The sequence below is a fragment of the Esox lucius genome, chromosome 2 (genome assembly GCF_011004845.1).
Source record: "Esox lucius isolate fEsoLuc1 chromosome 2, fEsoLuc1.pri, whole genome shotgun sequence".
NCBI classification, from domain to species: Eukaryota; Metazoa; Chordata; class Actinopteri; order Esociformes; family Esocidae; genus Esox; species Esox lucius.
In genome coordinates this window covers 30704975-30729695 of record NC_047570.1, presented here as the reverse complement: position 1 = coordinate 30729695, position 24721 = coordinate 30704975, and the positions used below count along the sequence as shown (strand labels likewise).

The window sequence follows — 24721 nt, the reverse complement described above, 5'->3', positions numbered from 1 at the left end:
GTTTTAATACTGCTGCCAAACATATTTCAGTTTAACACTGAACGGTTTGGTTAAAGCGTCCAGCTGAAACTGCCCTGCGTTTTCGCTCTTTCTTCTCCGAAGATGGTAGAGGGCACTGCTGACAGTTCAAGTCTTGTTGGACCCGTGGATCTCCTGCAAAAACCGAATGGGCAATTAACTAGCCTCCTATCTCCGCTAGACAGGGGGATATTTAACTCTGATGCCTCTGCATGCCTTTGGGTTTTTTGTGGGTTTTGATTTAATTAAATTGTTTTGGCTTGGGCAGCGAAGCAAGGCAGGCTGTAAATATCGCGGATGATGTGGAGGGGGGTTGGGCTGTGACAGGGTGAGGGTGGTGTGAGGGATGGATGGGTGGAGTGCAGTTGAGAACATGGCTACCTAATCGTCCTACCAGAGAAAGTGAAAATTCTCCTTAAATGGGGCTTCTTTTAATTATGTACACCTTAGGAAATGTTGTTCTGTTATTATTATTATAAGTGTGTGGTGCTTTTTCAGTGGACAGAAGAAAAACTGTCAGCCTGCAGGTGTACAAAGTGTGAAAGATCACGAATCAAGGAATCTCTGTTGGAGTGTGCAACGTGTTGGCTTCTGAAGAAAAGCAGATGTGCTTTGGCCATGTCTTCCTCCTGCCACTTGTCCCGGCCTGTTGGGGATGGCATTTCGAGACGCCGATCTGTCAAACAAACCTTTATTCCCTTTAGGTTGTGTCATGTTCATAGGGGCCCTAACTAAAACAAGGTGAAAAATGCTAAGGATATGGATTGATTTATTGCTGACCGGAGTTTCTTGAGGTGGTGGAGGAAAGTTAACGCACCTTCCCGGACTGCAATTCGTGTCATTATTTAGTCTGTTTTGAATGGGTGTTCTTGTCAGCAAAGGTCATCGTCATATAATGATCATGCATTATTTTTCGAGAACCTGTAAGCTTACCTTTACAGTAGAAGTGAGAATGTCTTTGCCAGAGGCTGTATTTTGATAGTTTGAGAAATGGATTGGTTTTTCCTTCAGCCAGTCTGACGTTGGGTGCAGTGTTTTCTGCGTATTGAGCAAAGCGTACTTACAATAATAATTTTGGGCTTTGGTTTCACATGTGCTGCTTCAGTATTTGACACGTTTTCTGTTTGGGCCTATTTCCTGATTGTTGTGACGTCCCCTGATCCAAAATGTATTTGTTTTTAATATCCTTTTCCGTGTGTGTTTGTGGTTAGCTATGTGCAAAGGCTACGTCAGCGTTGATCTGAGCCTGCTCTGTGTTTCAGTTAATAATTCAGAATGCAACAAGGGTGTGTGGAATTTCAGTTCCTGGAAGGGACATGCATGCAGCAGTGTTCCATTCTTCCTCTCATTGGGCCAGACTTCAGCCAATCGGTCAGTGTGTTGAGCTCTCCAATAACAGCGGCTCAGTGTTTGTATCAAGGCTGTGTAGCTAGAATGACGCAGGGTTATTTTGAGTTTCTAAGTGTACCTGTGGAAATCCGTCACCTCTCCGCTCATCGAGCCTTGTTCCCTGGTGGGGGGGGTGGGGGTGTGGGGGGGGGTTGGACGTCACTCAACAGCCGGCTCTCCAGGATACACGCAGCCTGGGTCACAGGCCTATTTCTGAAGTGTGTAAGACCATGGCCATCAAAAAAAAAATGCCTATACATTTTCTATGCGTTACAACTTTGTTCTACAGTAGCTTAGAAAGTAGCTTAGAAACAGCACTGTATGTCTGTATCTGCAGAGGATATTTTGATTACATGTGTTGGTTCTTCTAAGTGGCGAAGAACAAAACATTCCGTGTATCGTTTATGCTATTGTGGAATATTGTTTTCATGTGTGTTTGCAGACTGACTCCGGATAGGTAATAGCGCATAGCTTAAGTGACGGTTTCCTTGGGTAACTTTACTGGCTTTCCTTGCTGACACTGAAGTATAATTCAGAATTGATCCAGTAAATGTAATGTCAATCACTGGTACCCTGCCTTGACTATCAAGTGGACCTGTACATTTCTCTCACTTGGGGTATCGCAACGTGAATTTTCATTTTCCGGTGGGATTTCAGTTGGAATTTTCATTTTCCACTACCCGCGTGGGATTTCTGCCCTGGTCAAAGCAGGACAGTGTCTCTGTGCCCACTACTTGTAAATCATATTTGCAGTGTCCCTCAAATAATTTAAAAAAAGTGCTGGGTTCAGATATGCAGCATCCAAATAGACTCATGGCTGTAAATGCTGCCACAGTTGTCTCTACCAAATATTGACTACCTGTACAATCAATGGCTTTGTTTTATATTTGTGATAAATTTACAACAATTTGCATTGCATGTCACTTTTCACTTTATTTGTGTGAAAAATTGTTAAATCATTATAATTTCATGTTGTAACAGTACAATATGGAAGGATCCAAGGAGGTGAAGGCTTTCGACAGACACTTTATGGTGTATGTTGACAACTTAGAGCAATGGCATTCCCAGCTGCGTCAAATGAGTCACGCTGTCAAAACTCATGCCAGTGGTGATTCTGTTTGTACTTTTCCTTTTCCTCTTTGATCTTCCAGCTCTTTTAGCTCTTGGATATGGCTCTCTGGTTGAAAAAGTTGTGCTAGTCAGTGTTTACTCCACTAGCTGCTCTGGGGTAGAGCCTGGCCTTAATGGGATATCAGCCTAGCAGATGTGGGTGGGGACAACCCTGCTCTTTTCCTGGGTTTCTGGGACTCCTTCCCAAGACCAAGGTCACCACAGGGATCCCAATCCCCACGTTATGTGGTATCCGGCCCTTCACAATGTTTGCAGATTTTTTTAAAAATGTTTTCCTCATTTACCGCAAGCCATAACTCACCTATGCCTCTGCCCAGTGCTTTCTCCCGGTGGGGACGAGGGACCGAGAAGGATGGATGATAGGGAAAGATGGTGAGAAGTGACAAAGCGATGGAGGGAAACTAGAGGGGAGAGGAGTAAGGGGGGAGTGTGAGATATAGGGCAGGGACTGGAGAGGACTTGGTGTCTGATGTAACAGAGGTCTCTGTGAACTCAGTGACCAGGAAACGAGTTGGTTTGGCAGCAGTTGTGGTGAACAGGGGAACAGGCAAAGAACTGAGACACAGTATAAGCTTAAAGGCAGTTTGATTCTAACAAATGGCTTTTTCTATGGCTTTTCCAGGTTTACAAGCCAAACCATGTCACTGCCAGACTCCACTGCATGTTACTCTAGACTTGCCTTCTGTTATACTTGGTTTGGTACTGCTATTTGTTCCACTTTATAGCCCACTGTATCTACCGCCCTGTTTCATTGGAATGACTCAATTGATTCTGTAGAGTTTTCTAGAAGCAGTTTGAGACAAGACTTATGATCTTGAAACTCCTTGCTTTTCTCAAGAGTGGGGGATCACTCAAAAGTAGTGTGTGATTAAAGTAAATTTTACGGAATCCATCGTCAACCGTGGTCTTTTCTAGAAAAATATCATAGTTAAAAAAATCCTCAGAGTGCCTTGCGCTGTATGTTATGACTGACAACCTTCTCAATGCCAACTGTACTGTAGCTGCTTATCAGTAAAACACATTCTATTCTGGAAGCTACCTTTGAGCTTGCTGACATTTCACACTATCTGGGCTTGATGGACTTTCCTGAGAGGTGTTTCGTTGTCCCATATATCCATTGTCAGCCTGTTGGAAGCACATTAGTGTCAGAAGACTACGCCTGGTTCTCACTTCCAACTATACACCTGGTTCTCTCCGCTGTGTCCTGAGACTTTTCCGTATTCTCTCAGTCTTTGCTCCTCTGAAGTGGTGTGCTCAGTAGTTTCTTCTGGTGAGGCCTGCCCAGATTAGACTATAAGTATGAGAAGCAGATGTGAGTCTACTTTCTTGGCTGCTAAAGTTTAAAAGTTTTCACGTGTCTTTTTCTGTAATTTTTTTTGGGAATTCCTATTGGTGCTGTCATCGCAGTCCAATCCTGTTCTTTTCGAAAGTCCACAGTTATTTGGCTAGGAAGCTGATCTGTGGATAATCTTTATGTAATACTCTGATGTTTGTCTTCAACCATTCCCTCCCTGATCGAAAATCCCAAACCGCTTGATGTTTGTCTCAGTATTTTCCAAAGCAATCTCAATCACCAAACCTCTATACTCAGGAACAATATTTTGAAAGTAATTTTTCAGTTCATTTCTGGTAAAGTTTCATAACTCCCCATGTGCTAAACATAACTCCAGACTCCGGAGGTTGTCCATCAACCCTCATGCCAATGTTCAAGAGAGCTTAAACTCCCCCTTCAGAGCTTCAAATGGCTGTGCCTTAACTAGACATGCCCACTGGTGAGTTTCATCTCGAACTCCAGGAGTGATTGGGCCCAGTGTGATTGGGCTGTGTGATTGGGCTGATTCTGGGGCGTGTTGCTCGCGCGTCTGAGTCTTTTGCCATCCAAGTGCCAGTCAGACAGTAAACGCCATTAGGAACACATTAGTCTGTTCTGGGAGTCGCAGGGGAGGTGAGAAGGGCTTCTGGTAGCCCCGGTCCACTATTAGCAGCCGGGGTGTGAGAGAGGGCAGCCATGCGTTAGCTTCATCGAGGCAGACAGTCGCCTCATGTCTGCCTCAACATGTCTGACTCCTCTGTCACCGTCTTCAGCCAAACCGGCCGTGTTCTTGGATGGGCTTCACCCAGCACGGCTGAATGTGGACATGCTCGTTTGTTGTCAGAACAAGCGTCCTCACTACTGTCCTCCTGTAGGTTTTCCATTCCAAAACAGCAAAAACTGTTGAATACGCCAATTTGTCTTACCTTGACCTGTTAAAGGATAATTCAATGTGGTCTGTGCGACTTTGCTAAAATGCACCTACATGTGGTTCCCAGTTTCCCGATCATCTCTTTCGGTCCCCTTAGGCGTTAAGTCATGCTGAATCTAAATAACGCTGTTTTTGGAGTTAGGGCTTCGTTGTTGACTGAGGTCCTGTTGAGGGTTTCTGTTCCTGAGTAATGCTAGAGGATTTTTCTGAGGGATCTCTGTTGTGACCTCAGCTGCTTCTTATGTATTTTGGGTTGTTGTTGAGAAATAAGGTAACCGGTGACTCAGAATACTTTCCAGGGATTATTTCTAAGCAGGGTTTGTAAGGTATTCTGATATTTGTGTGTCTCTATTGGGGCCGATATTAATTTTGCCTACTTTTTAATGCAGGTTATTCTGCAGAAACAAATATCTACCATATGCTCTTACACATTTCATTTAATTGCTATTAGGTGGTTGTCCATCGTGACAAAAATTGTAAAATGGTTAACATTATGCGAATCGTGTGGTGGCTTGTGTCCTTGGGGGGTGGTTGGCATGTGTTCTCAGGGCCCGTGTGCTCCTCAAAGGGCCTTCATTGGCCATGTGCCCCCGGCCCTGTTTTGCACGTCACACCCTGAGGACAGAAAATAGATTTGACAGGAGACCTGTGGCTACCAGCAACTGCTCATCTGACCCAGGCTGGATCAGAGAGCCCAGATTTATTTGTTTCGGTCTTTCTGTCCTTCCCTTTCTTCTGACTTTCTCTCTGACTGTCTTTTTTATTTATTTATTTCTGACTCTTTTATATTTTCCTTTTTGATGTCTGTTTTCCCTTTGTTCCTTCTCGCTTGCAGTCCAGTAGCAACTTGAGCCTTTCATTTTCACATTACCTTTGTATCTACCGTTTTAACTTCTGCTTTGAATGGAAGCGTCTCCCCTCTCATTCTCCAAACTATAGGTGGTGAACTGGCTTTCAGTCAGTCGGTCAGTCATTATTGAGCGTGGCTGGCTGTGGAACGAAAATTACGGCCCCGGGGTGTATGATTAGTTAAACAGATTGTGGTAATCTGAAAGAAGTGTCCGATCCGGGCTCAGAATGACCGGTTCCATGTCGCCATCCCTACCTCACGCCACCAAGGTGTTGATGGACCTCCTGCAAAGGCAGGGTGTATTTTAAGGCCTGGATAAGAATAGCCTAGTTTCTGTGACATGCCGCGTAACGTCACACTCTGGATGGTTTTCCCTCTAGACGCGGTGCGAAGTCCCAAAGCTAGTTTTAAGGCCTGCAAACACGGCAGCATTCATTTGAAACCAACAGAGACCGGTTTGGTTTCATGTTCGGGGGAAGAGCTAGGGGAACCGCCTATGTAATTGTAGGGGAAGTACTGGCTTGCTGTTTTTTCCTCCTACTGGACGTGTAGGCTGTGTTGCACGTCACAGACCGTGTAAATCAAACCCAGATATTTAAGTTGAAGGGTCTGCGGACTGGCAGGCCGGGCAGCTGGGAAGATAAGCATGAAGTCAGTTGAAATGTAGTTACTCTATTCAGGCTCCCACTGTCGTCTTTGTGTGTTTCTATTACTGTACATGTCAAGTCTCATCCCCTCACACTCCAGTAGGCTGAGACTGGCTCGTATTAATGCTGTACATGTCTCATCCCCCCCAGCCTCCAGTAGGCTGAGCCTGGCTCGTATTAATACTGTACATGTCAAGTCTCATCCCCCCCCAGCCTCCTGTAGGCTGAGCCTGGCTCGTATTAATACTGTACAAGTCTCATCCCCCCCAGCCTCCTGTAGGCTGAGCCTGGCTCGTATTAATACTGTACAAGTCTCACCCCCCCCAGCCTCCTGTAGGCTGAGCCTGGCTCGTATTAATACTGTACATGTCTAGTCTCATCCCCCCCAGCCTCCTGTAGGCTGAGCCTGGCTCGTATTAATACTGTACATGTCTAGTCTCATCCCCTCACCCTCCAGTAGGCTGAGCCTGGCTCGTATTAATACTGTACATGTCTAGTCTCATCCCCTCACCCTCCAGTAGGCTGAGCCTGGCTCGTATTAATACTGTACATGTCTAGTCTCATCCCCTCACCCTCCAGTAGGCTGAGCCTGGCTCGTATTAATACTGTACATGTCTAGTCTCATCCCCTCACCCTCCTGTAGGCTGAGCCTGGCTCGTATTAATACTGTACATGTCTAGTCTCATCCCCTCACCCTCCAGTAGGCTGAGACTGGCTCGTATTAATAGATAGTGTGGCCTGAGAGTCCTCTTATGACGACCTAGGTCCTCTTTTGTGTCCCTGTGGTTGTTGCCCTTGGCAGCTGTTGCCGGCGCATCAGCCATATCCGTCCACTGGCCGCCACGTACGGCTCTGTGACATAACGCCAGGGTTCCTCTTCTGTTAGGTCCGGTAAGATAAAGCTTAATATGAACAGCTCAGGATTGCCCTTGCCCTGTTTGGCCAGCCGCGAAGAGCTGTAAGCCTGTCAAGCTATATACTAGAGTTGCCGCAATCCCTCACTCATCTTTAGATTTGTATACATTTAGTGTGAAGGAAATGTGTCTTATATCTGGCTCTTTTCTCCGCGGATCTCCACAGACTGAGGGGAATGGCCGATCTCCACCTCTGCCTTCCCAGACACCATTTTGCTGAGATAATCAATGTTGTTGTAGGACAATATATATCTGATTGGGGTACTGATGTAAGAAGTTATTACCACCACATGGGCATGTCAGTCTTTTAAGCTAAATTTTCATGAGGGACCCATCTACCAACTTACAGATGACAGCATTTTGTGAAAAGAAAATATTACAGGACAATAAAGTGGGTGTTGCTGTATAGGTATAGCTAAATGAAATGACATGATAAATTGTTTTGTTTTCTTGAGTTAGTTTTGGCCATTAAGTCTCTGCTGAGATATATCTTCTTGCTGTGTTACTGTAAACCAGTTGTTTGAAACTATGTAATGAAAATGTTTTTACAAGCAACGACCTAGTTGGACAATGTTTGGACCAAGGTGTCTTTTTTTCAGGGCATGATCGCACTGCTAGGACCACCTTAAAGTTGTTTCACCAAATGCTGTTCCAGACCTACATTCCAAATATACTTATTGCAGCTTCCACCATGTTTGTTTTTATAATTGTACTGTACTGACAACCACTACACTGCATTTTTCTTTAGGATTGCTGTGATTCACGAGTCTTCCCACAGGCCGATTTGAAAATACTGTTCACGTTGGATGTTTTCACAGATATACTTTGCCCGTAGTCACAAAGCACATAGGTCTACAATTGCCCATTGTGAAATAACCTTTTCTGCTCCTGGCGGTTTGGTCCTGCCCAGTAGGTTTTCTTGTTCTTGAGTGTTCTGAGGAGCTGTCGGTCTGTCTTAACAAGATCCTCTCTGATGGGGCTGCGTCATGGCGAGCCTCACGTCTGACAACGTGCAGTATTAGGCCTACTGTTTAATGGGATTAACACCATGGGGTTACCCGGCGTTACGATGATCTAGCACTTAGTGACCCCATAGAAGTCCCGTACTTCCTGGTTGTCCTTGTCCAGGTTTCTCCCTGACCCCCCAGCCTGACTGACCCAATAACCTACTGGCTGAGGCTGGTGGGTAACCGAAGCTGACCTGACCCAGGGAGGGGAAACGACATGGTCCGTCAGAGGTTTTCATTCTAAAACTGCAGGAAATGTATCATTTTAAAGGGTTTGTAAGAACAAAAAAAACAAGTGCACCCCTATGCTGAATCAAAAAGAATCCTGATGTGGTCTTGGAGCCAAAATGATTGGCCCCCCATTATTTATATATAGGATACATTTAGCCTGTGGGTGATCCAGTGGCCCCAAGCTGGCTCATCAGCAATTCTGGCAAGTGGGTCACTTGGCAACTCTAAGATAACAGGATGACCTGACTTTATAGCTTACTTGCCATGCTTAATTCTGCTGCTGGAAAACCGGTCTGGATCTAATCAGTTTGCTATTAGTTTGTTGTGGTTAAGGCTCGGTCATCATGTGATTGTAAACCTGTATGCTAACCACTTTGCCGTTGTGACCGTGTGTCTGTTCCCAGGGCTCCGGAGATCATCCTGGGCCTGCCCTTCTGTGAGGCCATCGACATGTGGTCCCTGGGCTGTGTGATGGCTGAACTCTTCCTGGGCTGGCCCCTCTACCCCGGGGCCCTGGAGTATGACCAGGTATAAATGTCTCTTCAGGACTGTCCATTCTCTCCTCCACTAAGGGTGGAAGTACCCTCCTAGTCATGGGAAGTACTCTACGCTCCTTTGTCTTCCTCTTCATACTCCAATGTGCTCCACGCCTTTTCTAGAGCAGCGTGGTTTGGGAAAATATAGTTTTTCTTACAAGGAAAGATCAGGAAAAACTATAACAAACCCAATCTATTTAAGTAAATAATATAAAAATGTCAGCTCATCAGTGTTAGAGAATGGAGAGAGACCGGAGAGAATGGAGCCGAGGGATGCTAGACAACGTCATGTATCCCTCTGCTCCATTCTCTCCGTTCTCTAAGTTAATGTTACTGTGATAAGTGGGCTTTCTAGTTTTAAAGTAAGATATTATGAGCCAGCTGGGTAGATCACATGAATTTACCCAAAGACCAGTTGGTTGGCTATAAGTAATATTGTGATGATAATAATTATATGTATTATAGTGAACTAGCTAGCTTGGTGTCCATTTATGTTAGAATAGTATGCTCACTTTAGCTAGCTAGCAAAGTTTGTTTGCCGCCAGTCTGTGTCTGTATGTTAGCTATCTTGGCTATCTTGTGGTTGCTATTAATGTCTAAGTGACAAATCTATTTGCTAAATTTGAGGATTGTTATTCTAATATAACTCCGATTTAAAAAATAATAAGGAACGAAATTTGAATAGTGTTGTAGAGGGAGATTGACAGCGCTAATGTGTTTTGTGTACCTGAGCATGAGACGTTGCTACTATTAGCTGTATCTTGGGCGTTATTGTGGCTGGAACTGGGAGACGGCAACACATTGAAATTGGTGTTCCTTCAAAGTCATGCTGTGTTGAAGGAAATGTTACATCTTTTGGAAGTGCTTCCTCCCTTGCATTAAAAAAATGTGTCATTAAATAAATGTGTGAAGCTAAGTCAAACTTTCAAGCGTTTGCTGTGGTCCAGGATGTAGACAGAAGTGTCTCTTCTCTGTTCTCATGGGCTTGCTTTGTTGACGTACTTGGTGAAATGACGTTACGTTAGGTCGGCACTCCATGTAGCCAGTGCAGGCAGATAAGTGCTACTTTTATGGCCTGTAAATTGTGCGACTGAAATGCAAAATTTAGGAACCGAAGCAGAATCTAAATGCCCGTGTCTTTTCGAATCCACGGTTCTTGAAAATGTTTCACCGGTTGTTGATGCCCAGCCCTACTCCTGTCCCTCTCCCCTTATCACCTTCACAGACTGGCCTTATTTGGCCTGTTACAGGATTGGCCAATGTTTTTTTTTTTTTTTAACAAAAGTCAACAAAAGATAATAGTGCATCTTCACAGGTGGGAGAAGTTGGCTTGCGTGTATTTGATTCTTGTGCTCTGTTTAAAGTTATTTAAGGTGGTAGTGTATCGTGTTTTAAAAACTAGAAATACTTCTCCAGTGTGTGACGAATGTATTCATCCTCTCTCATCCCCTGGCATCCGTTCTCCGCTGAGATTGGCCACCCCTACTGTACTGTGGGAAAACCAGGTCTGCCTATAGGCAGTCACCACTCCGTGTGTGTGTGTGTGTGTGTGTGTGTGTGTGTGTGTGTGTGTGTGTGTGTGTGTGTGTGTGTGTGTGTGTGTGTGTGTGTGTGTGTGTGTGTGTGTGTGTGTGTGTGTGTGTGTGTGTGTGTGTGTGTGTGTGTGTGTGTGTGTGTGTGTGTGGCTTTGACTTCCACCTCCCACTCTATAGCCCTGTCATTATTTTCCTGCTGTGACCTGTGGAGAAGGAAGAAACTGGGAAGGACGAGAGGAATGTGTTTAAAGACTGGTACAGACTGGGGCCGCCAGAGTGGGAATAAGGGAGAGATTGCCAAAGAGACGATGGGCTGGGAGACACTGATAAGGAACTAAATGACATTCCCGGCAGGGGGCAAGTAAATGCACTGTGTTGAGAGGGAAGTGAGACTGGGGGAGGAGGGGGAGTGACAGGCAGCCAAAGGCCCAGATTACTTCCCCGTTGTCTGTCCTGAGGGAGGACTCTCCGGTGGTGGGCGGCTGTCAGCCAGCACGGTGGACGTCATTCCTCTGTGACTGATGGCGTAGCAGGTTGGTGGTGATGGATGCCCTCCCCAGCGGAGCCCTGAGAAGTGTCTGCGTTAGAGGGATGTAGGGCTTACTGTGTCCTCCTGTCCAGCGTGCCCGTCCACAGCTGCCCCGGCAGGCCCAGCCCTCTGTCATACATTACCCCCGCGTACATTGCCCCTGCATACACTGCCCCTGCATACACTGCATTACCCCTGCTAAGCTTCCTCTTGCAGATGGATTGCGTCCTCGCCAGAGTCTTTTTACTGCCCCGGCATAATTTGTCACACCCTCTGCTCTGGGACTGGAGGCAGGAGGGATAAATCAACACCACCGAAGGAGATTTGACTTGAGCACAGCAGCACTTTATATCAGAGCCGGGATTGGCCAGGGACTCCAGTACCATTATCAAGATACTTGGGTGCCTGTATGCTGGGGATTGTAGATTGTACAGTAGATTTATTGTAATTTGGTTCTGCTATATATCTAATGTTGTTTACTATATGTCTACTTCAGAGAGACGAGAGAGCGTAATAAATATGTTTTTAACATTTTATAAAAATAAAAGCACTGAACACATTTTAAAAAGATGGACCACACTGAACTGTAAGATGAAAAACACCTGAGTTTAGAACACTGTGCTGTAGGATGGAAAAGACTTGGGTTTAGAACACTGTGCTGTAGGATGGAAAAGACCTGGGTTTAGAACATTGCGCTGTAGGATGGAAAAGACCTGGGTTTAGAACATTGCGCTGTAGGATGGAAAAGACCTGGGTTTAGAACACTGTGCTGTAGGATGGAAAAGACCTGGGTTTAGAACATTGCGCTGTAGGATGGAAAAGACCTGGGTTTAGAACACTGTGCTGTAGGATGGAAAACACCTGGGTTTAGAACACTGTGCTGTAGGATGGAAAAGACCTGGGTTTAGAACACTGCTGTAGGATGGAAAAGACCTGGGTTTAGAACATTGCGCTGTAGGATGGAAAACACCTGGGTTTAGAACACTGTGCTGTAGGATGGAAAAGACCTGGGTTTAGAACACTGCTGTAGGATGGAAAAGACCTGGGTTTAGAACACTGCTGTAGGATGGAAAAGACCTGGGTTTAGAACATTGCGCTGTAGGATGGAAAACACCTGGGTTTAGAACACTGTGCTGTAGGATGGAAAACACCTGGGTTTAGAACACTGTGCTGTAGGATGGAAAAGACCTGGGTTTAGAACACTGCTGTAGGATGGAAAACACCTGGGTTTAGAACATTGCGCTGTAGGATGGAAAACACCTGGGTTTAGAACACTGCGCTGTAGGATGGAAAACACCTGGGTTTAGAACACTGTGCTGTAGGATGGAAAAGACCTGGGTTTAGAACACTGTGCTATAGGATGGAAAAGACCTGGGTTTAGAACACTGTGCTGTAGGATGGAAAAGACCTGGGTTTAGAACATTGCGCTGTAGGATGGAAAACACCTGGGTTTAGAACATTGCGCTGTAGGATGGAAAACACCTGGGTTTAGAACATTGCGCTGTAGGATGGAAAACACCTGGGTTTAGAACACTGTGCTGTAGGATGGAAAAGACCTGGGTTTAGAACATTGCGCTGTAGGATGGAAAAGACCTGGGTTTAGAACACTGTGCTGTAGGATGGAAAAGACCTGGAGTCTAACACAATCCACATTACGCTCAACACAGACAACCAACGACCGGGCTAACTCCGGGGGAGATGTGAACACTTGATACACGGATCACAGTAAGGCAGGGGAAATGGGAGTGAAGCGAGGAACAGGGATAGAGATTATAAAGGTGGTATGAGACTGAGTTAGATTGGAGAGAAGGATTGCGTATGGAGGCAAAAGAGAACAGTAAAAGTGATTTATGGGGGAAGTAGAGTTGGGTCTGATTATAAGGAGATGCTCCCCCTGCACCCATGACTGTATTTTAATCCATGTCTTGCACCTTTTGACCTATGGAGAACTCTCCCCGTTACCTCCCTCTGAAGGGTCTGGGGTGTTGCCATGGGCCCAGGAGCCAAAGGAGCCGACCCCCCCCCCCCTCCCCCCGAGTGGGGTTTAGTTCCACCCAACACAGCAGAATGTATTTATAACTCTCCTCCTTGTGCCTCCCTCCATTCCCTTGCCGGCCAATCGCGCCTCCTCCTCAGTCCGCCATCTCTCACCTTCCACGCAGGTCTTGTGGCGATTGTTTCAGCAACTTTAATCGGGTGCGATATCCTAGGGCTGTGGGGATGTCCCTAAACCCCCTCCCCCCCCCCCTAGACTATATTCCATCTCTCTCTCAGGCCAAAGATTGCTGGGCTAGAATTTTGTGTAGTGGATTGTTTTGAATCCTAGTCGTCGTCGTCGGAATTTTGCTCACACACACACACACACAAGCGTTTCCTTTACTCACACAGTGCCGTGCAGGTGGAGGCGAATATTACCGTAAAGATGTTATTTCAGTCCTGCCGTGGTTCGTCCTGTGATGGAATGCTACCTACTTATTAACCTCGCTTCGTCAGCTGAATAAGAGGGAGTGAGAGGCAGAGCGCTGGAGCGTTCACCCGGTTTGGAGCGGGTGCCCGGGGGTTTTATGAGGAGAGCTGAGTTTACAGTCACAGAGGGTGAGGTATGCTCCTGCTTGGCCCTAATGATCATGTCCAGCCCTCATGGCAACAAGATGAGATTAGAGTCATGATGCAAGTCAAAGGAATGGAGTCTGCTCCCTCAGCTTCAGTCTGCTGCCCTCCCGTGCAGATAAATATACACACAGTGCATGCACATTCATGCATCCGGCACGCACGCACGTTGCCTTTGGGGAAAGGACTTTAGGGGTCCTGGAGACCTCCACGGGCATCCTTTTTTATAGAAGAACTGAGAATATCAGTGCTGGTGTGTTTTTAAAAGGACTTTCTACTCCTGAAAGAATTTTCTAAAAGAATAATAAAAAAAGTTGTTCAGTGTCTAAAATAATTTAACGCATATTGTCGTCCATGTTTTTTTATCACATGAAATCCAACTGATGCAACATAATGGGTCTAAATAAACAGACTGAGGCATGGAATGTTAATCATTAACTACATCCCAAAATGTTTTCTTTTATGTAGTTAGAATCTTGCATAAACATAATGAATACAACTTATGCTTAGCGGTTAGGGCAGCTTGGGGTGATTTAATATTTTTTCTTACATGAAGTACTTGCTTTGTTTCTGGAGAAAAAGGAAACTGTAGATTGTTGTAGCCTCTTCAAGTGTGTGCCTCGGCAGAAATATTTATTTTTGCGTGGCGGCAGCGATTTTTGCCCTGGCGTGTCGCCCACAGTTAAATGAACGCAGCCCAAACGCTCACTCTCTCACACACACACACACACACACACACACACACACACACACACACACACACACACACACACACACACACAGTGAGGCTAGTAGAGATGGCGTACGGAATGGAACGTGGGGTCCAATAACATGTAAAGGGACCCTGCACACACATCCTGGCTTCTTCCCGCCCTCATCTGTTTTTCTTCTCCGTGCTCATTTCCAGGCTGCTTATCTCTGAGATGTTTGACATTTTTTCTCCTTCCCCGGTTCCCAAGTCACATGGGAGACATTTCCCTTGCCGTTCCATCCAGAGAAAGGCAGAGAAGGGGGGGGAAAAACCGTCTCACTCTGTTTGTCTGGGTGGTTCTATGCAGGAGACCGACGGCCGGGGACACATCGCGGTAAACAAACACGTCGGCAGACAGGCCTTGGGTCTTCATGGTGTGTCTGACTCTGCCGGGCCAGGGAAGGCCATGGGAAAGAACTTGTTGTATCGAGCGCTGAGGGCTGTGCTGACTGGTTGTTTATTCAGAGGGAGCGGTGCAGCGACGATGGGTCTCCAGGCCCCAGTTGATTTGAGTTGGTTCATCTTAAATGTATTGATGCGTTAAACCTTTTCAGGGCGAAGGTGTGACCATAACGCCAAATACAAACATAACCCTGGTTCCTCTCCGTTAGCCTCTCGTCCACCATTTCTCCACCACGGGAGATATTTCTGGGCATCACTGGGTTTTGGGTGGGTGTTTCACCTGCTCTTAGTGTGTGTGATGTCAGACACCTAGCCTCTCTGCAGCCTGCTCTCACTTCTTCCTCTTTATTTAAAGCTCTGCTGCACAAGGATCCCAGCATGCATCACTTCTTTAAATTATGAAACTGTGAAGAACCAAACCTGCTTTCAGGATTGATCCCCTCATAAGGTCCCTCTTGGCACCAAAAATGTGAATCAGACGTACATTTTAATGCTCCCCTCATTTTTACGTCTACACACTTTAGTAAATCTTTTGTCCCTGGTGTTTCTGGTTGAGATTTTAACCCTGATGTGTACAGAGGTTTGTAAGGATATTGGTAAAATGTAATGAATTGTGTTCTTGAAAAGTAGTTTGGCTCCTACTGTAGGTAGACAAACTTCCTATCACCAGACAACGCTATCTCTGTACACACAATGACTCCTGAGCTTTTAAAGGGATGGCTTTGGATATATTGGCCTTTTTGGGGCTTTTTGTCTGCTTCCTCACATGAACTAGTGGTTGTGTGCACACAGAACATTTGGATTTCTATGTGCAGTTTAAAGGACGCCTTTCAGTAGTTGTGTAATTGCTAAATAGCATTAGCGCAATTACTAAATATGCTATCTATTCTTGCAGACTTCCATTTTTTGCACTGATGCTATTTAGAGGTATTTTCCAAAGCCTTCATACTTGACTCTTGAGACATTAAAGTTATATCCACTGATACTAATCCAATATTATTGCTTTAAAAGACATACAATAAACCAACAGGGCTATATGCAAATGCAGCCACATACTCACTCGCTCCTGCTTGATCTCTGATTTAAAGCTGTTTTCCCAAGACTCCAAAAATGCCCAAGGATACAGTCATAGAATAATTCCCATGGTGTGGTACTGCAAGCATGAGAGTGGTAGGTATTGAGGGTCACTGGGAGCTTTACAGTTCAGAGACATCATTGGAATGAAAAATCAAACTGTCCTGCTAGGCTAACTATGCTATTGTGGTAACAATATGGGACTAAATAGTAATATTGAACTATTTGTTTCCTATTTTCAGACATGGCAAATGGGGCATGCCCTTTTCTGACACATTTTTCCCTTTTCCCTCCTCTCCCTCTCCTGCTCTCGTCTGTGTCGACCTCTCTCTCTCTCGCTCTCTGCTCGCCACAGATTCGCTACATTTCTCAAACACAGGGTTTGCCTGGTGAGCATCTATTGAATGTGGGGACAAAGTCTGCGCGGTTCTTCTGCAGGGAGTCGGACTCCCCTTACGCGTCATGGCGATTGAAGGTAAGAAGGTCCTCTAGCACCAAAACACACAGGCTGTCAAAGGTATTCACACCCCCCTTGGTCTTTTCCAAATTTTGTTAGAACATGAAGTCAAAATTTATTTATTTATTTTTTTTTTTTTTTTGGACTTGGGTCATCACAAAATTGTATTTGCACGCTTTTGATGCCCTGTACATTGAAGCTTCCCCATGGCATGATGCTGCCACCAGCATGCTTCCTGGCAGAGATCGTATTCTTGGAATAATGTGTTAATGAGGTGTTGGGCTTGTGCCAAACGTAGCACTTGGCGTTAAGGACAAGAAGCTCTGTTTTTGGTCTCATCAGATCTTCTTCCACTTGGTCTTCTGGCAAACTCCTAGATAATAATTTATTTGCCACAGGCCTCTTGGGGGGCCTCTGACTAGTGCCCTTTTAGCCTGGACACTCAGTTTTTGAGGAGGGCCTATTCTAGACTGATTCACAGTTGTCATGTTCTCTCCCTATCATAATAATGGAGTTTCCAGTGCTCTGGGGGGATATTCAATGCCCTGGAAATTCTATTTTATTCAAACCCTGATTGGTTTACTGTGAAGAATTGTCATAGCAAAGGCATAGATACGTATGCAATCAAAAAATCTGTTTTCTGTTTTATATTTGTAATCAGTTGAGAATGATTTGAAGATTTCACTTTGACAAACTTTTTTTGTGTTGAACAGTGTCCGAGGGGGTAAATACTTTTAATAGCCACTGCATACCGAACCACCATCTCAAATGTTCCAAGCCCTGACCCCTTTTCTCTCCACCAAAAAATACCCTTCACCGAAACCACTTTACCAACCCCTTCACCGATTTAATTTACGCATATTATCTCACACACCATCTTACTGAGTGGTCCGTAATCACCCCTGCCAACCCGCCAAAGAAGAAAATGCCCACAGAAGCATGCATTATTTTTTACACTTTGAACACATTTAATAACACTGATGGGGTATGCACTGTCTGCAAATGAGAAGACCACATTAATTCCTAAGCTGTACCTAGCCATAAACCGGATTTTATGAATCCTTAGTGTTCAGATACCTAATCGTCCCCTCCCTCTGTCCAGTCGACCGATGAGCATGAGACGGAGACAGGGATGAAGTCAAAGGAAGCAAGGAAGTACATCTTCAGCTGTTTGGATGACATAGCGCACGTAAGTGATACTACACAAGTTTACACATTCAGCTGTTGTGACTACTGTGTTGACACTTCTTGACTAAGATTGTTGGTTGATATAAAGCAGTAGTTCTGAGAGAGGGGAAGTTCTAATTTACCTAGAACTTACATTGCTGGGGGAAAAACATTCTGACTTTGTTCTGGTGAGGGGCTGAGATTCTGCATTGAGCAAACAGGTTGAATGTCAATGGTGAAACCACAGTTGGAAATTCCCTGAAAAAGATCATGAGCTGGAAATCTCCCTGCTGGTGTTTTGATGACAAGGGATGTACTATACTGGAGAAAGGGAAAAATACCAAATTGTTTTAACTTCAAATGATCACAATGGTTACCTCGCAATGCTTATCTAAATATTTAGTTTGGTGCTTTTCCTATTGAAAAACTGCTGCAAAATATCTGGTATTTTCAGAATAAAACCAAACGTCCTTTTGATTATTCGGGCTAACAGACTACTGCCTGTTTAGACCTTGACTTGAATTGTGTATTTGACGTCTCCTTTAGACTCTACAGGCCAAAATAGGTTGGATAACTCAGTAGATTAAGGCACAGGCAGAGTTGACTGATTTGATCTGGCTCTCCTCTTGATTTGAATATTCCAATTAATACCTCCCAGAGATTGTTCCGAGTAATTGGACACCAAAACATTGGGATGATGTCCACAAGGACCAATTCTGCTGAGCCCTGACCTGTGTGTGTACTGCAGGTGAACTTGGTGATGAATCTGGAAGGTAGTGACTTGTTGGCAGAGAAGGCAGACCGTAGAGAGTTTGTGGGCCTGCTGAAGAGGATGTTGTTTATCGACGCGGAGAACAGAATCGTCCCCACGGACGCCCTCGGCCACTCCTTTGTAACCATGCAGCACCTGCTCGACTTCCCCCATAGCAACCAGTGAGTTTATTTCCCAGGCTTTCGGACGGGTCAATGTTTTTGCAAATGTGGGACGTCTTTTACACTCGTGTTCAGTGTGACTGGAGTAACGGGCGTCTCCGTATCCCCCTGTCACAGTGTTAAGTCGTGTTTCCACATCATGGATGTGACCCGTTCTCACCCTGGCCCTTACGACACGCTCAACCGGAACAAGGCCCCCTTCATCAGACCGGTGACCACAACCACCACCACGGTTAACCTGACCGTGCCCTTCAGCAAAATGGCCGCCATCCACACTCAAGTAAGCAGCTCCACCCTACAAATGTCACAGACTAGCTGTTCACATGCACCGCTATTCAAATACACTAGTTGTCACAGTGACAGTTTCTTCTGTTCAAATACACTAGCTGTCACCGTGACGTCGTTGCCACCATTCAAATACACTAGCTGTCACCGTGATGTCGTTTCCACCATTCAAATACACTAGCTGTCACCGTGACAATGTTTCCACCATTCAAATACACTAGCTGTCACCGTGACGTCGTTGCCACCATTCAAATACACTAGCTGTCACCGTGATGTCGTTTCCACCATTCAAATACACTAGCTGTCACCGTGATGTTGTTGCCACCATTCAATTATTTTACCAGGACCCCTGCTAAAATAAGTTTTTTATCAATTTAATCACATAGTAATTCAAATCCAGACATTCAGGAATATTTACAGGAGTATTGTGGTTGTGTTCTGTTGGGCTGCACTGGGATGTATTGGACCCACCTTGTTCCCTGTTCCACTGACACTCGTTGTCGTGGCAACACCATGACGTCGTTGAGGCGATGTAATGGAAACGCGCAGGCACATTGCTGTGGAGAGACATGGTTAACAATACGTTGATCAAATGGGATGAGCAATTTTCTTTACTTCTTGTTTTTAAACTGTCAGCTTCATATGTCATGTTTCTTGTCCAAATACCTGCAAGCTATTTGTGGAAATACAACTAATTATACATGTACACACATTGTCATGTCGTCACATCTCATATGCGCAAATTAAAACAACACAGCTCCTCAATTCCAGCGAATTGTTTTTTAATTTAGCTGTGAAGCATGAGCCGGTGTTAAATGCCTCCTCCTCTGAGTGTTTCCATGTAGGTGAATTTGATTGGTTCCTGGTACAGGAAATAAGTATTGAGTGGATAAACGGGGCAGATCTCCCAGTATTAGCCTGTCAAAGAGCACTTTGTGTTAACCGTTGGTGTGTATGGAGGCCATGTCCCTGTTCTTTGTGAACCATTCTGTTGGACTCCATGTAGACCTTTGACCTCGTTAGCCTTGTTCCCTGTACTAAGTGAGCCACATGCAGTGACCACTGAAGCACAGACATACGCTGCTACTGTTCTTTGTTTATGCTCCGAGCTCTGTGACTGGTGCCATTATCCACTCTGTGTTTCACAGTTGGTGTGGACACCTAGGCCTTTCCAGATCATAATTAAAACCATTATGCGGGCATATCCAAAATCAGCACGCCTATCGTGTGTTGTGGGGACAAGCCCTTGTTCTGTTTAGCCGAAATGAGACCCCAAGTCTAATCCGGACAGGCAGGTCGCCATCTGCTGGGGATGTGTGGGTAATGCAGATATTTTGCATGTTAGAATGACACAACAAAGGGCATTTTGTAATTATGACCAGTCGCGGTTTTTGTACGTAATTTCTTATCTCAAATCCTTATAATAGATTTATTAAGTCCTCTTAAATGTTAAGAGTGTTGTTCTCTGTGCTTTTCTGTCCGTTTTGTATGAGATTCCAGCAGGCTCATTAGTTGTCAGGGTGTTCCTAGATGTTGGGGCTTGTAGGAGGGGGCTCATCTGTGTTTGTCATGTCTTCAGACTTTGGCCCCTTCGGCCCCCTCAGTGATGCACCCTGGGATACCACTTCAAACAGGAAATAGCCAGTATGGCTGCAACGACACATTTCAACAGGCACTCATCCTGTGTCCTCCAACCATGCAGGGTATGACTTCTTAATCTTTTTTTTTTTCCTCTCTCCATCTCTTTCTTTCCTCCTCCCCCTACCCCTCCATAGCCAAATCTTCTGACTTGGACTTACAGTGGCACACATGTTTCCCTTTTCGGTCCTCCAGGAATACCTGCCAACGCCGGCAAGCCACCGGGCTACTCTGTGCGCATGGAGACTGCTGTGCCCCTGGTCACCCAAGCCCCCTCCATCCAGCCCCTACAGATCAGACCTGGGGTCATCACCCAGGTAACCGTGACAGAGGTAGCGAGGGAGGGTGGGGGGGACGAAGCAAGCGGGGGGGACAGTGTGGCCGCTGGAGGCTAGATATGATGGTGATATGATATGACGCTATTGAGAGAGGAACCGGCAGTGACGGGTAAAGGGCAAAAGCGCGGCCTGGATGTATTTGTGCTGCTGATGTCGTGAACTAAATGAATAGGGTTTGATGGTAACTGTGCAAGCTATGTGTCACTCACTCACGTAGTGCCTGGCGTTTTGTCCGTCCTCTCCAGCAGACCTGGTCCAACCGGCCTCAGCAGATCCTGGTGCCCGCCTGGCAACAGGTTACCTCAGTGGCGCCCCCGCCAACCACCATGGCGTCTGACACTGTGGCGGGCCCGCAGAGACTGGGAGACTGGGGGTGAGTGGCGACAATCGGCAGTTGACTTACTGTCGTGCTCTTTAGGGACCGCCAGGGAGTAATTCGTTTTAGCACTTGGGGAGCGATTAGGGAAGCTCCAAATGAAATCCAAGGGCATTGCCCATCTGTCAGTTTAGTGACTGTGTGTTCCCCTCGACAAAAACTTAAAATGGCACACAGTGCTGACATGCTTTCTCACTCTTTTTCACTCCCTCCCTTTTCTTTCTCACGTTTTTCGTGTGCGCTTTCTCTCTCTCTCTCTCTCTCGCTTGCTCACTCGCTCTCTCTCTCTCTCTCGTTTTCTCTCTCTCCCTCACTCATTCGCTCTCTCTCTCTTGCCCTCCCAGTCTCTCCTGCTAGAGGAGGATGAGTCATATGCTTCTCCTTTGAAGCGAGGGAGGTGCGATCAGAACCAGTTTTAGTTTCTAATGGAGCTAAAGGCCTTTGGATCATTACACTCTCGCATCTTGTTGTTTTCAGGAAAGTGCGTCCCCATGGCAACCATTACAGTGCAATGATGCCCCACCACCATCAGCCGCTCCTAACCAATCGAATGACCATGTCCGCCCACCAGCCAATCAGCATAGGCATTGCACACGTAGTTTGGCCACAGCCCGCCGCTAGCAAGAGAAACAAGCCCTGCGTAAACAGGTACACACACACACACACACACACACACACACACACACACACACACACACACACTCACCATAACATACCATTCCTGTAGTAATCTGTCTCTTTCTCTCTCTAGGGGCAACAATTATTCCTACAACACCCAAAACTCAGCATGCCCGTCGCCAAAGATCGCCGACACCGCCAAGAATGTCCCTGAGGAGAGCTGTCCAGAGGCGGGACAAGCCGTACGGGCGGAGCCTGATCCTGTGCGGGAGGAGGAGCCTGGCTGCTGTAAGGCGGGCTCAGACTCCGAGGAGCAGTCTGTATCTCATAAGAGGCGGCAGACCATGTTGATGGATGATCTGACCAGCCCAACCGCCAGTGTCATTAGTATCAGCAGTGACGACGAAGACACAGAGGAGGGCGCGGAGAGACACTCACTGGGGGAGTAAGTGCTACCTAAAACAACAGCAGTCCACTCAAAATCAGTCTTTTTAATGTGGGAATGGCTTCAATGTGTTGGTAATGTGCTGTGTCCCTCTCCAGGTGTAAAGGCAGTGCCGATTGCCTGGCGTGTCAAAGTACCGTGAGCATGGAGAGAGTGTGTTCCCTCAGTAGTCCAGACAGTACCCTAAGCACCAGCTCCTCTGCCTCGGCTCAGTCAAGTAACTCGCCCTGCAAACGCCCTGACAGGTCAGGACCCAGAGACACCAGTGACTCCCGGTTACCTCGCACACAAGCGTGCACACCACTTATTCTCTTTTCTGTTGCTCTGGCCTGTGGTAGTAAAGGATGTGTTTTGCTCTGGTCTTTGTGCAGTATGTCCGATGACGAGCAGGAGAGTGGTTGTGACACGGTGGACGGCTCACCTTCCTCCGACTCTTCTGGGCCCGGCCACAGCCCCTTTGCAGAGCAGCGCTACATTGCAGACGGCAATCAGAACCGCGGGCCCCGTGTGGCGTGCATTGCCCCAGTAACAGAGCCCAGCAAGCCAGCAGTGCGCACCATGGTGGTTCCACCTATGAGGGTGCAGAATAACAACCCGCAGGTTAACGAGACGCTAGGCAACACCGGTAAGATTACACACTATGTGCCTGATTCGCCTGACGCAAACACACAAACCTGGTTCAAACACCTGACGCTAACACACAAACCTGGTTCACACCTAGCACTAACTCACAAACCTGGTTCACACCTAGCACTAACTCACAAACCTGGTTAAAACACCTGACGCTAACACACAAACCTGGTTCAAACACCTGACGCTAACACACAAACCTGGTTCAAACACCTAGCGCTAACTCACAAACCTGGTTCAAACACCTAGCGCTAACTCACAAACCTGGTTCAAACACCTAGCGCTAACTCACAAACCTGGTTCAAACACCTAGCGCTAACTCACAAACCTGGTTCAAACACCTAGCGCTAACTCACAAACCTGGTTCAAACACCTAGCGCTAACTCACAAACCTGGTTCAAACACCTAGCGCTAACTCACAAACCTGGTTCAAACACCTAGCGCTAACCCACAAACCTGGTTCAAACACCTAGCGCTAACCCACAAACCTGGTTCAAACACCTAGCGCTAACCCACAAACCTGGTTCAAACACCTAGCGCTAACTCACAAACCTGGTTCAAACACCTAGCGCTAACTCACAAACCTGGTTCAAACACCTAGCGCTAACTCACAAACCTGGTTCAAACACCTAGCGCTAACTCACAAACCTGGTTCACACCTAGCGCTAACTCACAAACCTGGTTCACACCTAGCGCTAACTCGCAAACCTTGAACCCCCGTTTATTTGTTATAGTTTGTCACATCCTCCTCACCCATCCTGCAGGGCAACAGATGGCACCCTGTATCACAGCAGTAGCCTGAATCTGTGGTGGTGCATTGACATGGTCACAGGACCTAGTGAGGTCACATCTGGTCAGATACCCAGTCATCACTGCTCATGACGTCTGCTCCACAGGTTACATGATGTGGGATAACGCCTCGTTTGTAGGGCGCGGAGGTATTCACAGGTGATTATAGCTGCAGCTCTGACCTCTCACCTCTGGAGTGGATGTGTGTTTTGCTGTTGACTCTCTACTCTGGTTTCAGCTGGCTTTCTGCTGAGAGGTCTCTCGTTTGAATCTATCCCTCATTCTTCCTGTGTGGATCTGGAGCTTCTGAAGCTACATAGGCCTAGCGTAACATCTCCTAATGCAATTAAAGATCTGACTTTAGCGTTCATAGACACTGATGACAACCAGAGACTCACACACACGACGCATCAAGTTTGCTTGATGTCGTGAACAGTTGATTGATTATGAATGCATTCGTCTTGTGTAACTAAGGGGTTATGTATGATGTATGTAGGCTTCATAACAGCTGTGGTCAGTGGGACTTCTCCCTCCATCCCTGGGTTTGTGCTTTTTAAGGTCCTACTTTATAGGTCATTCCTGGATTCCTACCCCCCTTTCCTCTGGGGTAATGTTAATAGCCAGCTGGCCCCACTATAATTACCAACCAGCTTACTTACCTATTGGCCTTCATCCCTTCACCAGATCAGTTCTGCTCTATTTATAAAGATCCAAAAGATGCTCTTTTTTTAAAGAGCCTGTCCTTGATTAAAGCCAGTGTAAGTCAGTGGTGATCTGCTGTCACAGTGGATGATGGATGGCGGTTCAACTGTAATGTCACCTCGTCTTTCCGTTTGTTGCTGCCTGTTATAATGTGGGGTCATTGTGTGTATGTGTATTCTTATGTCTTCTGTCGTCTTTCTGTCCCCCCCCCCCCCCCCCCCCACACACACACACTTTTTTTCCCCCCTCCATCCTGCTCTCTCCCTCCAGTCTTGGAGTCTTCTTGCCAGTTCAAAGGTCGAGGCCTCCCTGGGCGTCTACCCCACCACTCCACCCCACTTCTCAACAGGCCCCAGAAGATCACTGCATTCCAGCAACAGCAGCCCATGGCTTATGGACAGGTACAGTACACACACACACACACACACACACACACACACACACACACACACACACACACACACACACACACACAC

At 46.3% G+C, this 24721-nt stretch overlaps 1 protein-coding gene across 6 annotated transcripts in view; it reads left to right on the top strand.

The window, feature by feature from the left end:
- hipk3b (homeodomain interacting protein kinase 3b) overlaps window positions 1-24721 on the top strand; it is a 57014-nt gene that overhangs the window by 27017 nt on the left and 5276 nt on the right. For 2 of the 6 annotated variants that reach the window (XM_010876464.5, XM_010876473.5), the window contains exons 3-16: window positions 8835-8958; window positions 16223-16342; window positions 17427-17513; window positions 18240-18424; window positions 18542-18704; window positions 20289-20412; window positions 20543-20664; window positions 20931-21058; window positions 21539-21709; window positions 21813-22124; window positions 22223-22369; window positions 22496-22749; window positions 23651-23702; window positions 24516-24646. In XM_010876464.5, the coding sequence (XP_010874766.3) occupies window positions 8835-8958; window positions 16223-16342; window positions 17427-17513; window positions 18240-18424; window positions 18542-18704; window positions 20289-20412; window positions 20543-20664; window positions 20931-21058; window positions 21539-21709; window positions 21813-22124; window positions 22223-22369; window positions 22496-22749; window positions 23651-23702; window positions 24516-24646 (2120 nt within the window). Of the gene's footprint in view, window positions 1-8834; window positions 8959-16222; window positions 16343-17426; window positions 17514-18239; window positions 18425-18541; window positions 18705-20288; window positions 20413-20484; window positions 20665-20930; window positions 21059-21538; window positions 21710-21812; window positions 22125-22222; window positions 22370-22495; window positions 22750-23650; window positions 23703-24515; window positions 24647-24721 lie in introns of all 6 variants that reach the window. The other 4 variants (XM_010876489.5, XM_010876499.5, XM_010876516.4 and 1 more) reach the window with 4 other exon arrangements.